The sequence below is a fragment of the Porites lutea genome, chromosome 12 (genome assembly GCF_958299795.1).
Source record: "Porites lutea chromosome 12, jaPorLute2.1, whole genome shotgun sequence".
In the NCBI taxonomy this organism is placed as follows: domain Eukaryota; kingdom Metazoa; phylum Cnidaria; class Anthozoa; order Scleractinia; family Poritidae; genus Porites; species Porites lutea.
Window position 1 is genome coordinate 4,576,304 of NC_133212.1, and position 14,011 is coordinate 4,590,314.

Consider the following 14,011-nt stretch of genomic DNA (forward strand, 5'->3'; position numbering starts at 1 on the left):
GAAGGGAAAAGAAACACATCTAAGAATAACCTATGACGACAATTTCACAGTTAACGACAATTATCCACCATCTATTCCTATAAAACGCCAGGTCAAGCTATCTTTAGCTATTAAACAAAATGACTGACTAGTAATCATATAGAAACAAGCATTAAAATGACACTTAAGTCTATCTTAGCAATTGCTGTCGTTACGATCGTTACGATCGCTACATTCCGCGATACAATCACTACGATCGCTACGATTGCTAAGATGGTCACGATTATTAAGGTAGTTACCACTGCTATGATCGTTACGATTGCTGCTTTCGTTACGATCTCTACAACCTTTACAATCTTTGTCGACTTATTTACCAAAGTGTAGAATGAGCAAGTCATTTTACCTGTAACCACTACTGAAGGGTTGTTTGGTTGGATAAAGAACATCATGAAGGAACTCATAAGGTGCCTCTATTGTTACTTCAACATGAGTGATGCGGCTAGACAAGAAAAATGCAATTATGCAGAATGAGCTGTAGACCACGAGAGGAACGCGCGCTAGTGCGCGAGAAAAAGCGATACGTGGTACCACGCATATTGAATCGCCTAGGGTGAAGTGATCTTCCACATACTGAAGTGTTTCGCAGACTACAAGAAAAAAATCACGCGCACAAGAAACCATGACGCGTGACACCACGCGTGTTACATTTCCTCGCGTGACTCGATTTTTCATGCACTTGACTGATAGCGGTAACGTTAGCTTTACTCATTTAGGATTATTAAGAAATGAGGAAATTTAGTTCATTCGGGGGGAGGGGGCAGGCAGAGAGGTCTGTAACAGAGTTGACATGATTGCCACAATCAAGAAATTTGACCGAGTGAGATTGAACACCGTGAAAAGCAAAATCATAATTAAACTTCCATTTACCGCAGGGAAAACGTATGGAGGGCCCCAAGAATTGGCGATTTTTTTTACTAGCATCCGGTTCAAACGCTGAACTTATGCAACGAACCAAAAGTTAAAACGTTAATGAGTAAAAACACTAGATTTCGCTCATTAGTATAGGTAATAGCATGATTGGTAGTGATATTTGGCATAAATACCACGAGTTATATTTCAAAATTGTTATACGTAATTTCACGAGCCGTTAGGCGAGTGACATTTGGGACAATTTTGAAATATCACGAGTGGTATTTATGCCAAAAATCACGTACAAATCATGCTATTATTTGTTTATACGACTAACCGCAAAAGGTTGTAATTTTCACATGTAGGTATTTCAAATTAAGCTGAAATACCACTGCTCTAAGCCAATCAAATTGCAAAAATTTCTCATGTAGTAGTATAAGCAATATAATCACATGCGAACTCCGACGTTTGACTTGGATCTACGGGCGGTCATGTATAGGGCGAAGGTGAGAAAATAGAATGCCGTTGTCAGCTCACCCTCTTCCCCGAGTTGATATTTAAATAATAAAAAAACAGGACCTAATAACTTACTTGGTAGGGGTAAGAGGCCACGCCTACAAAAGCAAACACAAAATGAGACTACCGCAAGCATTTAGCCCGTGTACAGACCCCCCTCCCCACAGGAAAAATCGGAGAAGGTTTCCTGAGGGGAGGGGGGGTCCGTACACAGGCTACAAGCATTTTATGAAAGTGTCATTTGAAATGCAATTTTTTACCGCAGTAAGATTAGCTCAGTCGGTAGAGCAATTAACTGCAGAGCGGGAGGTTGTGGGTTCGATTCCGTGGGCCGGACCAACACTCAGGGTCTTAAAATAACTGAGAAATGAAGGTACTCCCTTTGCCCTGAAAACGGGTAGACCTTCCCATGGCTCGGATGACCACGTAAAATGGCGGCCCTGTCACCAGAATGTGACGTAAAAATTAGAATAGTGTCCTCCATTAGCGCTCTAGTCCTGAATACATGGACACTCAAAGTGCATTTTTTATGAGTATTATTACAAAGAATTCTACTCCAAAGTTGTTTCTACCACAAAGTGATACCCTTCAGAAGTGCTTACGTTGGGACAGTACCATAACTCTTACTGTTTCTCCCAACAAAGCTTTAGCATTTACACTCCGGATCTAAAACTAATGAATAGGAAATGGAATAGCGAGAAAACGTAAACAGCGTGTGATAAATCCACTTACAGAAAGCGCCAAATATTCGATCTGCACGTTATGTTTCCAAGGGATGGTCAGCGTCACTTGTAGTTGCTTTCCACCTTAACGAAAGAAAAAATTCACAAAGTACAAGAGAACACACTGATTAGGTCTTTTGGCTTACTGACAAAGAAAGAAAAAGAAAAAGAAACAAGCTGCGCTGTGAGCATTCCCAAACTTTGAGAGGATGTGATACAGCACTAGTTCCAGGGCTAAAAAAAAGTCATTTGCGGTTGTCCGAGACTGGTAGGTAAAGCACTTGCACCAGAGACCACGCCCTTTTCAACTAACACACTTTCTTGTACTGAATGTCAGAGACGCTGTGCTCTGCTACCACAAGGTATACTCTATATTTACCGTACATTAGACACTGTAATTTGTAGGCAATGTGCTCCACTTACCTTTCGTTATAGACACATCTTGAATTGAATATCCTTCTCTAAGTCGCACACTAAGAACACTGTTAATTGAATAAGAGTTACAAAATTTGTGACCAAAAATACCTGTTTAAGGTCACAAAAATTATCGGATTAACAAGTCTTGATCACCTGCTTTCTTCACTGCAACATCAGTAAATACATGACCTGATTTATAATTAAGCAAAGCGACTCGCAGTTTTCTTGTTTGCCACTCGCTTGTGCTATGCACAGTTTCGTAACTGGATAAATATCGTTCTCGTGTGTAAACGAATAGCAATGCTGATTCTTAAGCCTTCAAAGGATTGGGTAGACGTTCACAACAACTACTGCTTAAAAAATCAAAAAAATTTTGGGGTCATGTAGCAGATGCTCGGAAGAGAAGTCACCAATGGTGCCTAACCCTGACCCCAAACAATACTGAAACAATTCAAAGAATGACGAGTCAATGTTTTCTACGACCAATCAGGAGAGACATTTTGAGCAGCTCCTACACAACTGAAATTTTGAATTGCGCTGTTTGCTTGAAATTGGTAGTCTTGATGAAAAAGGAGTACATTTATGAAGAAGTGTAAGATACCTGGTGATACTGGTGTGAAGTTTGGTCTCAAGGTGCCTTTTACGCATTGACGGCTGCATCGCATTCTTTTCCCACTCACTCAGGGCATAGGACATTGACCTGAAACAAACATGATTTATTATGATATTTTCGAAACTTCAGAGGTTCTGCAAAGAGGCACTGTGGAGGAAATTAAGATAAGCTGCCCTGTCAGCCTGTTACCATTAAAACAAAGTCGTAAAATATGCAACAGCTACAAGACATGATTAAGGCTAAAGCACTAACCAAAACATCTGAAAAAAAAACTTCCAAACAAACAGGTAAGCTTTAAACAACAGACAAGGTAAAAAAGTCTGCGTCCAGACAAAGAAGCCCGTAAGGCCAGAGCATAGATATCTGGATGTCCACAACATGAAGTGATAGGAATGATTCTATTCCCCCTGATCCTAACCCATTGCAATGTTGTCCCTCCCCAACATAAATTTGCCGCTACCCATCCCATTTATACACCCCATGGGTGGAGTGAGGCACAGTAGGAGTTAAATGTCTCGCCCAAGAACACAACACAATGGCCAAGACCAGGACTCAAGAATGACCCTTGATGGATAATCAAAACCAATAGACTACCTTGCCTCCCACTAAAAACAACTGACAAACAAAACAATAAGTGCTTTGGAACATTGTAACAGACCCTTAATCACTCATTACCTTTTGCCTTTAAATGCCCAGGCTAAATCCTCACTGCTCAATTCTAAGCAATCACCTTCAATCATAAAAAGGAAGAAATAAAAATTACACTGCAGCAAATGAAACAAAGGTCAGGTCTGACCTCTAACCTTTTACATGTTAGGTGTAGGATTGGGACTTCTGGACCAGGAAAACTAACTAAAGCTTGCACAGCCAGCCAGTACAGAAATCTTGTGAGCTTGTAGAAGAGGTAGAGGCCGGTTTTGACAAGTCATGTTTATGAATTAACACCTACCTATCCACGAATCAATCTTGCTTAGATCAAAGTCTCTTTGAAAGCTCCAGCAGAGAAGAGCCTTGTGGTAGAGATTCATGGTGAAGTCCTCTGTGGAAAAAAAAGAACATGCACAAACGATTATTTATTTATATAAATAAATAAATAAATAAATAAGCAAGTAAGTAATGATTAAGAGCTAGCACATTGATCTTGTTTTTATTCATCTATCATTCCATATCTAATTTCAATTTGTCAAAATGTTGGTTTCTGAGGAGAGGGGAATTAGGTTTGAGATAACCAATAGCACAAAAACTTCCTGAGCATAATGAAAAAACAAATTATTCAAAAGAAATCTAGCATGGACAAATGTACACTTAGAGAAAGGAATCAAATATGTTAAAAGACATATACATATTAAATGATAAAGATCATACATCACATGAACCATAATATTGCTAATGCGACTAACAAAATGTACAGCAATTCATTAAAGATTAAAGTACAATTATTCTTTTAACGGTAAACAATAAATACCTGCTCCATCTGCACCCTTAGCTGCTCTGGAAACCTAAAAACAACACATCACTTTCTCAAACAAATGGCAAGAAAAACTTCTGTTGATCTACTGCAATTCAAACTTAAATCACAGGTTGGGAATCCTGTGGCATCTAGCACTGATCAAACTATATGTACATTGTATGAGTTAGCCTGTTCCAGGCATTCAGATAGTGGAGTGCGGCATGAAGTCAAAGAGCAAGACAAAAAAAAATAAGGAGAGAAAGAGGAAGAGGGTCCCCTACCCCTATAAGTTTGTCTACTAAAAACAATCAGGAGTCCATGTGCTGAGTTTAAATCCCAGGCTATTATATATGCCGAGTCATGTGGGGAAATTTTTTACTCACAGGAGGAGCATTAGCAAGATAAGCTCCTGAGCTTGCCATGGCAATGAACTGCATCAGGTCGCAGTGTGGAACATAAGCAAGGCTGAGAAGAAATAAAAGACAATAATTATTAGATCATTTTCACTGTCACGCAATAAACACGGCACAAAAAATAAATTGAAACCATCCTGTAGAAGAAGCCAAGAAAACGAAATTTCACAAAAGACTGATATTATATAAACAATTTGTCCAAGTCTCAGGTCTATGTCGCCCACAGTTTCCGAGTTATTTGCTGAAACGTTTCACGCACCATTGTAGAGCTTTGTATGGAGACGCCATATTTGTGTACAGTTTTGGTACACAAATTGGATGTCTAGAAAACACAGTGAGGGTTTTCAAGGTCTGTGTTTTTTAGACACCCCAAATATGGCCACTGGAAATCAACGAAAACATCTGGAGTTCACTTTTCCATAAAAGCTCTTTCTTTTCATTCCAGAACTAGCATACATGAGCATGAACACATCTTCTAATACTTAAAATGGTTAAACTCCTGAAAATCATGAGGAGAGGCTTTCTTTCCACAAAATAGCATTCATATGTTGTGTCACACACTGTGAAAACTTAGAAGTTCAAATTGCTGTATTTTCGAAATGAAACATGCTATGGGACTGGAAACTTGTACAAGGATTCATTTTTTGTTTATCTTCAACCTTGTGTAAATGAGAATTTGTAAAACCTATATAGCTGTCTTGACTTCACAATTTGATGACGTCAGTGCCGTGAAAACCATCTATAAAAAAATGATTATTAAAACCATGCATTTAAATAGTAAACTTTTATTAAAAATGTCAAAGAAAACAGTTTAATTGCATCAATGCATATGACTCACAACAATTTTAATTTAAATATTGAATGTTTCTTCTCTTATTTATTTATTCAATTTAATTACCATATTTTTAAACTGGCTCAAACGAAGTATACTCATATTAATATTATGTTTTCCTTAAAAGAATTTATAATTTTTGAAAGCCTAAGTGTTCAATACAAAATTCAATGTTTTGTGGACAAATTAAATCAGCTAGAAGGCCTAGTTGATGATCCCCATGTATGAGCAACATGAAAGTAATGCTCTTTCAAAAAATAACTTCAATAATTCTACTTCTAATTCTGTTTATGAAATTAATTATGTGTATTTTGTTTTTTTGTTATTGTCAAAAAATACAAACCTGCAGTGGGCATGAAAACCACTTCCAACTTTAATAAAAGAACAGCAAACAGTGCTGGCTCTGAACTGCGCCAAAAGAGAATCAACTGCTGAAGCATCGGGAAGTGCAAATACCCCATCAGTGATCACAACAGCCCCTGATCAGAAAGAAGTGAAGAATGAAGTGTTGCATGAAGTACAAACCATCAAAATTTGCGATCATAGTTTTGATGCCAGAAATAATCTTTGTCAGTGACTAAATAGGTGCAAAAACGCCCCAGAAACCGTACTACGAATAAGAAAAATTCTGTTTTGAGCTAAAAATGGGCTAAATCTCAAACTAAGGCACAGAAAAGCTCAAAAGATGATTTTTATACGGGAGATGTGGTGACCCGTACGGGAGACCTGCAGATTGGTGTCGTATCCGGGAGACTCCCAGATAATACGGAAGAGTTGGCACGTATGTGGGGGAAAAGCATAGAATTTAAGATAACGTAAGTTAAGTGAAAAAGCATCAACGGCAACTGCGCCTGGGTGGCACCTCAAATGGCTCATTTGAATAATCGCACCATAGGATTTCATTCACAGGGGAGTTCAAAAGATGGGAACCACCTAATGTATAAAAAATACAGCATAATAAGAAGTACATGCAACAACTCACAGGAAACTACTGCTGAGTAGATTTTATTTGAAAAGTGACACCATAGTAGTTTTGCATCACGTCTTTCATTCACAGTTATGGTGCAGAAGATAGAAAAGCAGCATTTTACATCTGCAGGGTTGTCAAACATAGCCGGCTGCCAGTGAAAACCACCACCTACTTGGTTAGTGGGGAGCTTAAGCAACTACAACGATGACCACAACGACGACTTCAAAAAGCAATAGGTTTAATGATCAAAACAACGGTTCTACACGTGCATCACGGTTTTTAGAACATTTCTTTGAGGTCCACTGCACGACTACGACGTGAAACCTCCTAATTTGCCATTTTATGGAGGACGTGGACATGCGACAACGAATTTTCCTTCCTCTTTTTGCACCTGAATAAAATCATTTAGAGTTCAACTCCAGGAAAAGTCACCTGCTTTTGACATATTGAGTTGGTCCAAATAGACGCGATCAAGTTTGAAAGAGCGCAAATTCATTTTTTTACTGACGTTTTCACTGCCGTCGTCGTTGTCATCCTTGCTTAAGGTCCCTACTATTGGCCTGCTACTCTGCTTGGCATTTCTTTGAGGACGGCAGTTTTTAAATAAAATATTATTATATTATTGTTTTAAATAAAATATCATATTATTCAAAACTTTCTGACAACCCTGCATCTGCCACATTTACTCTAATTTAGGATTTCAAGAGCTCAATGTTACCTGCACTTGCATTGCACGGAAGCAGCTGAAGCGCCAGAAGAGTGTTCCGCATTATTGCAATGGGTCCAGCCTCAGGGGACATGAGCGTCACTGAATCCTCATGCCTCCCTCCTTGGTCACTTTCAGCTTTATTACTCTGAAAATAGGATAATCATGATAAAAAAATAATAATAATTCTACTAGACAGTACTCAAATGCAAATCCAACATTCTGATTGGCTGATATGTATGGGCTACAATAAAACATGAAATCAAAATAAGAAAATCTCTAACAATGGAAACCATAAAGAGTACAAATCTTAAAATCAACATTAAAGTTAGCTCAAGCGTTTTGCATTTATTTCCAATATGTTTGATGGAGTTCATACTCGTAAACACTACATGATCCTTATTGTACAATGGACTGCTGGCCAGTTGCTGTTCTGAATAGCTGCACATCTAGCATGTTTGTATGTTTTGTATAGTGAGAGACTTAGATACCAGCTATAACCCTGAACTTCTTCCTTAAATAGGTTTGGGCAGGTCCATTCAGGCTATCATAATTACTTTTAGGCCACCGCCAAAATATATATCTGTCTGGATTTCACACAAGGTGCCTGTACTGAGTCTCTAGACAGCCAAGTCCAAGGAACAACTACTCACCCTCCCCACCCATGAAGCTTATGTCTAGTCAATCACTTCCCCCAAGCTCTGCTAGAAGTGTTTTGATTATAAGTCACAGCATTGATTTGGCTGGGCAAGCCCAAAAGAAAAATTCTCTGACTTTGTACTGCTTTCTGACTTGAAACTCTAACCAAAGTGACAAAATCTCCCCTCCCTACTCCCCTGATTTTGACACAAAACAAGTCAGCCACCCACCCATGGATAGGTCTGGACCTGGGCTCTCTGCTGACACCCAGCAAGATGGCAAGCCCCCTAGTTTTTTTCCAGCTACACTGGCTTGAACAAAGCAAAAACTAAGCGGGCACTGTTTAGCAAAATCACACAGATATATATATATTTTTTTTCTGCACAAACTTTACCTCCTCACTGCCATCATAGCCATGTAACGTAGAGGTAGTCTTAGCAAGGAAGTCTTCTAAACCTTTCAGCTGGTCTTGAATCAATTCTAGCACAGTATTTACATTCTGTTCTGTCACCAGACAACCTTGAATGAGCACCTTAAAGGAAGAAGTTTAAATAATAAACACAGGAAAAAATAACAGATTCCCATTTTTGGATATTTTAGGGTATTTAAAGATTACCCACAAAAATCCCAAATTTGGAAGAGTGAGACAAGTCCCAATCAGGGAACTTAGTTGGGAATTCCCTGGTTGGGACTTGTCTCACTTTGCTAAATTTGGGATTTTTATGGGTGTTCTTTAAATACCCTAAAATATCCCAAAATGGGAATCTGTTATTTTTTCCTGTCAAAAAGACATGATATTTACTATTGACATTCATTACATATAAAAAATTATGCACATTTTTAATAATTTAAATAGAAGAGGATGATGGGTATTGCAAATTTCAAAAACATGACACTGATAAAATTCATGCATGGAACTTTTATCTCTTTATTTTGCTTGGAGTTAAAGTTCAATGACCATGAAACAATTGAGAGTGTTTGGATTACAAACTAGTAATAATATTGTTATTTTCAGCATTGCAAGTTATTATGCACATCAAAAAGTAACAGAAATTCACAATATAGTTTCTTAATTTGATCAATTATTTTTGAGGAAATTCAAAACTACAGGTGATGTTACAAAAGACATTTTACCACAACAATTCTTAGTCAACACCAGGTTCAAATGCTGGAACAATGTTGCAGCCTTTTGAAACAATGTCACAATAATGTTGTAACACTGTGTTGCACTAAAGATCGTCATTGCAAATTGTCTCTAACATCACCTTAAAAGAAGTTCACAAAATTTTATGGTAGTTATCTGGCAAAACCTCCTTAGCCTACAAGACAGGTTTTGGAAGGGGAAAGGGGGAGCTGCCTTCAAAGGAAAGACAAAACCTGGGGCAAGAAGGGGGTGGGCACACCCTCTATTATGATTTCTAGTCATACAGTTATGTAAAATTCCCCCCTTCCCCACGCCCCTGCCTTTTTTTCAATGAGCTGCCACACAGGCTAAAATGTCTTACACAGTAGTGATCCTTTGCTTTCTTGTCATGATTTTGAGTTTGAAAAGCTGGTTTGAAGATCCTTATCTTACATGAAATTCCACAAACCAAACTACATAGACAGACACCTGAGTTTAACAAAAGGTACCTGTTCCAACCCTTTTCACACATACCTGTGGCACTTCAGGATTTAAGATGGATGTATAGGCCAGCACAGTGATGTACAACTCTGGAGACAGCACAATAGAGTTTCCTGGCACACAAAACTGTTCAGAAATGGAAAAATACATATCTGAGACTTTAGGGACAAAATTGCAAACTTTTCACAACTCCATTGTCTCACAATTCCCAGAAGAGACTTGAGCACAAAGAAAACAAAACCAAATATAGAAAAATGACCAGAAAGCCTCGGAGTCATGTTAGAATTTTAATATGCACTGTTCAATCCATTAAATTTTGTTTTTCTTTGAGTTGCAAAGAGTAGGATACTGAATAATTATAGTGTTACTAATTATTTATCCAAGGCTTTATTAAGAAAGTATAATCAAAGAGGAAAACACAAGGGCTAGATTCACCCCAACTGGTAATGCAGCTGTCTATGTCTTGCCCCAGGAAGGGGAGGGCAGGGATTCTCAGGGCTATTGACATTTGCAAGATACTTGCTAATGCTAAACATTAGCAAAATAAACATCAAACAGTTGACCAATAGGGATGTTTCAAGACTACAACTTAGCCTACTGTGACAGTTTTAGCTATTGTCCCTGTTATGAAGATTCAATTCCTGCTATTTCTCCTCGGCAGATCAGGAAAATCTCAAAAAGCCTGAAACTCTGACACCCTGCATCAGTAAGTTACATACATGTAAATCCCCTTCAGAAACATAGCTTTAATGTCACTAGACCAGGCATGTCCCCCACAACAGGTGCATAGTAAAAAAAACATAGTTAGCAGTGAATACAGTACTAACTGGAGCAACAAGACCACAAAGGCAGTTCTTCAGTTTTTCAAATGCTTCATCTGTGATAACAGTGCCTGATTGGATATCCTAAAAAAAAAAACAGAAAGAATATGACTTCCATGCAAATTGTTCTTCTCTTTCATTGGCCAAAAGCCCACCAAATGACCTGCAAATAACTGCCTACAAATAATGGTCTGCTTACGCGCAAAGTCATCCAACTGTGTTTGGTTGCATGCATAAAAAAAACCACGCTTTTCTCCTTTCTGTGATTGCACTTGCGTGAAAAATGGCAGATCGCTTCGCTTCCAGAAGATATTCATTAAAAAATAAACTTGGTGATCGAATGATAAAGCAGTTATTAAACTTGGTTATTGCAGATCAATTATTTGCCTCAGCCTTCAGCTTCGGCAAATAATTGATCTGCTCACCACTGACAAATCAAGATATCATTTTTGCTCAACCTCATTCACTTATTGTCAATTATTAGTAAGTGAACTTAACTGAACAAAACTTTATGAAGTTGTTTTGGTTCTTGTTTCCTTTTGTTTACTCTGAAGGTAGCTGGAGATCATGCTCATGTTAGCTCTTAGTAACAACCCTAAATGGTTACCTTCAAAAGGCAATAAATATTACTGATGGCATAACCTTACCACTGTGGCCAATGATGGGCTGATATCAAGGCAAAAAACAAATCGGTACCGCCTGCCAATAAAGGTGATATGAGTTGAGGGTACAAGTCTGTAAGGTCCTGGATTCCGCTGATTATTTGGAATGACTGACAAAACTTCCAGCTCTTCATTTGACCCAATCTACATGAAAATCAATAATAATGTTTACAAACTTAACAACTCCAGTCTATGGAATGGTCATGTGTACAATTCTCCTTAAAAGCAACAAAACAAAGACCTACAATAAATGACATTTGGAGAAAAAAAAAAAGGAATTCAGACTGTACATGTATAAGAATTGCCATAAACTGAAAAGGGGCATATTGTTGTAAGAGTTGTACTTAACCCATCCAACTAGGCCTGTGAAAGACATGGTTCATACAACTTTAGACAAAAAATTTTAATCAACTTTGTAAGGAAGTTTCAAGGATGAAACTTATTCTTCAAGGACTAATATTCACTTCATTAATCTGCAACATCCTTTGCTCCATTTCTAGAAGAAAGAATACAAGTACACCTGCCAGCCTTATGAAGTTAAACAGTTTTGGATAGGTCTTGCACGTTAGTCTCTCCAGTACAATTTTCTAAAAAAGAGAAGGGTCGCTGGCTGTCTGACTTGCCTTGAAGTCTAAAGTATAAGAATGATCAAGATAAATCAAAGTTGTACAAGCCCTGCCCTCCTTGTGTTTGTAACAGCTGTCATAGAGAACTTTAACATAACCCTGGTAAATCAAACTCTGAAGCGAGACAAAAAACAGTTCGAGTTAGCGGGGATTCTAGTTATAGGGGTCAATTGGAAAATTCAATTTGTCATGTTAAAAATTGATAGTTGCTGATTTTCAGCACTTCAGTGTTGGTGCAGTGCATATTAAACTTATTTCTTCAGAAAAGGCCACAAGACAGCTGACATGATAAGGCATTTTTTATGATAACCCGTGATCTGTTTAATTCAGCAATTAAATCAAATTGCTTTAGTTTTGACCAGTGTTAGAACTTTTAGTGTTTTAACTCTTCTAATGGGATGGCATCCGAGTGGAGTTAAGAAAACCTCAATTTTGAGTTATCGGGGTAAATTTGTGATCAAGGGAAAGGAAATTTAGTTCCAGTTAGCGAGGTTAGTGGGGAGTTAGATTTATCCCAACTTGAGTTAACTGCATAAAAATGACTGGAAAGTGGAGTGAAATCCAAGGGAAACTGGATCTAGATCGAGTTAGCGGGGAGTTTGAATTAATTATTAAGGTTCTACTGTACTGTTATTAATTTTTCCATGCCCATTTTTAAAAGAAAACTCTAATAACCCCTTCACTATAATGAAATTTACAATAAAGTTCTTAGCAGACATTCGACAACTTTAATTTAATTTGAAACTTACCAACTCATCTTTTGGCTTGGGGGAGGGGAGGGTGGAGTTAAATTGCTGAAAGAACCACTGTGCTCGAATACTCCTAGATATTCTGTACTCCTTTCCCATTAGAAGGAACACATCCAGAGCATCCTCCTGGAGAGAAAACAAAAATAAAACTCACATTAACATGTGTTTAACACTGCTGTCTTGGTTGTCATCCTGAGGTATTGGTACGCTTACGTCTCGGGGGGGGGGGGGGGGGGGGGGAGATCTCCATAATCCTTTATATGATACGAAAGCCAAATTCATCAATTTATTGTTTTATTATTCATTTAAAATAATTCCTATTTTAAAAACACAGCTAAAACATGCTTGCCTCCATCGATGTTAAGTTCATCTTCAATAGTGCACGTTTAGGGTTGTTCAGCTCCGCAAATATTCTCGAAATTGCAGATGTTGCCCTTCAAGTTGTCTTCTTGCTGTTCTTGCCATATTTTTAGCTATTATTTGGCCTAGTTCTGAGGCCCTGCCAGGGTAAATACCAACAAGTGACATGGCCCAAAAAGGAGCGACATTGCGTAAAATGAAATCGCGACAAGAGACAACCTCCCTCGGCCAAATTGCGACAGTGACGGTAAAGCTGACAATAAGCGACAAGCTTTTATAAACACCCATAAGAGACGTTTTAAAATTCAGACGGGCGACATGGGACCGCCTCCTGACAGGGCCTCAGTTCTTAATCTTGAAACAAGTGAAATGTCTGCCATTTTTGTTTTCAGAACCAAAACAACTCAACCTCGTCCCCAGGTCTTCTCGGTTAACGGTGCATAACCTGCAAGAAGGCTGCACTTTTGACGTCATCAGTTCATTAAACGAAAAATTCTTCCAAATGTGGTCATCAGTAGCTGGTTATGGTGAATTATGCGTATGCTTTTAGCCAATCAGAAACGGAGAAATATTTTGAATGAATAATAATAATAAATGATGTGGGACTCAATTACATGTATTAATCACAACTTTGGGGGCCGGCGCTAATCGGTAAAATATCGTTTAAAGTATTAACTTTAAATAAGGATAAAATATACGTGAACTTTTGCCTATCAGTATTCCAGGATTGGATATCGAAGTTTCTTTTCAATATTATAGCGATATGTGTGACATTGTAATAATATAAAACGAGAGGAAACAGATTCGAAAGAGGAAACGTCCCTCGTGATCACTTACCCCTCTTTCAGGCTCTTCTCCGACAAACATTATGTTTTCCTGAAAAACGTTACAATTTGCCAAGTTGATGCAGTACCTGAAACGTCATTTTCCATCGATAAAAAAATAAACCAGCACAGTAAAATGACTCAAATTGTGTTACGCTTCAACACGTTTTCAACCAAAA

The 14,011-nt window shown here is 38.1% G+C and overlaps 1 protein-coding gene across 1 annotated transcript in view; it reads right to left on the reverse strand.

Moving 5' to 3' along the window:
- LOC140922134 (KICSTOR complex protein SZT2-like) overlaps positions 1-13,945 on the reverse strand; it is a 71,901-nt gene extending 57,956 nt beyond the window's left edge. Inside the window, exons 1-17 of the mRNA XM_073372155.1 lie at positions 13,846-13,945; positions 12,649-12,774; positions 11,259-11,417; positions 10,618-10,695; positions 9,824-9,916; positions 8,561-8,698; positions 7,540-7,675; positions 6,195-6,330; positions 4,990-5,071; positions 4,622-4,655; positions 4,106-4,195; positions 3,832-3,886; positions 3,145-3,243; positions 2,550-2,608; positions 2,137-2,210; positions 1,480-1,502; positions 383-478 (exon numbers count right to left, since the gene is read on the reverse strand). Of these exons, the coding sequence (XP_073228256.1) occupies positions 383-478; positions 1,480-1,502; positions 2,137-2,210; positions 2,550-2,608; positions 3,145-3,243; positions 3,832-3,886; positions 4,106-4,195; positions 4,622-4,655; positions 4,990-5,071; positions 6,195-6,330; positions 7,540-7,675; positions 8,561-8,698; positions 9,824-9,916; positions 10,618-10,695; positions 11,259-11,417; positions 12,649-12,774; positions 13,846-13,875 (1,508 nt within the window). The 5' untranslated portion in view covers positions 13,876-13,945. The remainder of the gene's footprint in view (positions 1-382; positions 479-1,479; positions 1,503-2,136; positions 2,211-2,549; positions 2,609-3,144; positions 3,244-3,831; positions 3,887-4,105; positions 4,196-4,621; positions 4,656-4,989; positions 5,072-6,194; positions 6,331-7,539; positions 7,676-8,560; positions 8,699-9,823; positions 9,917-10,617; positions 10,696-11,258; positions 11,418-12,648; positions 12,775-13,845) is intronic.
- Positions 13,946-14,011: the final 66 nt, after the last annotated feature.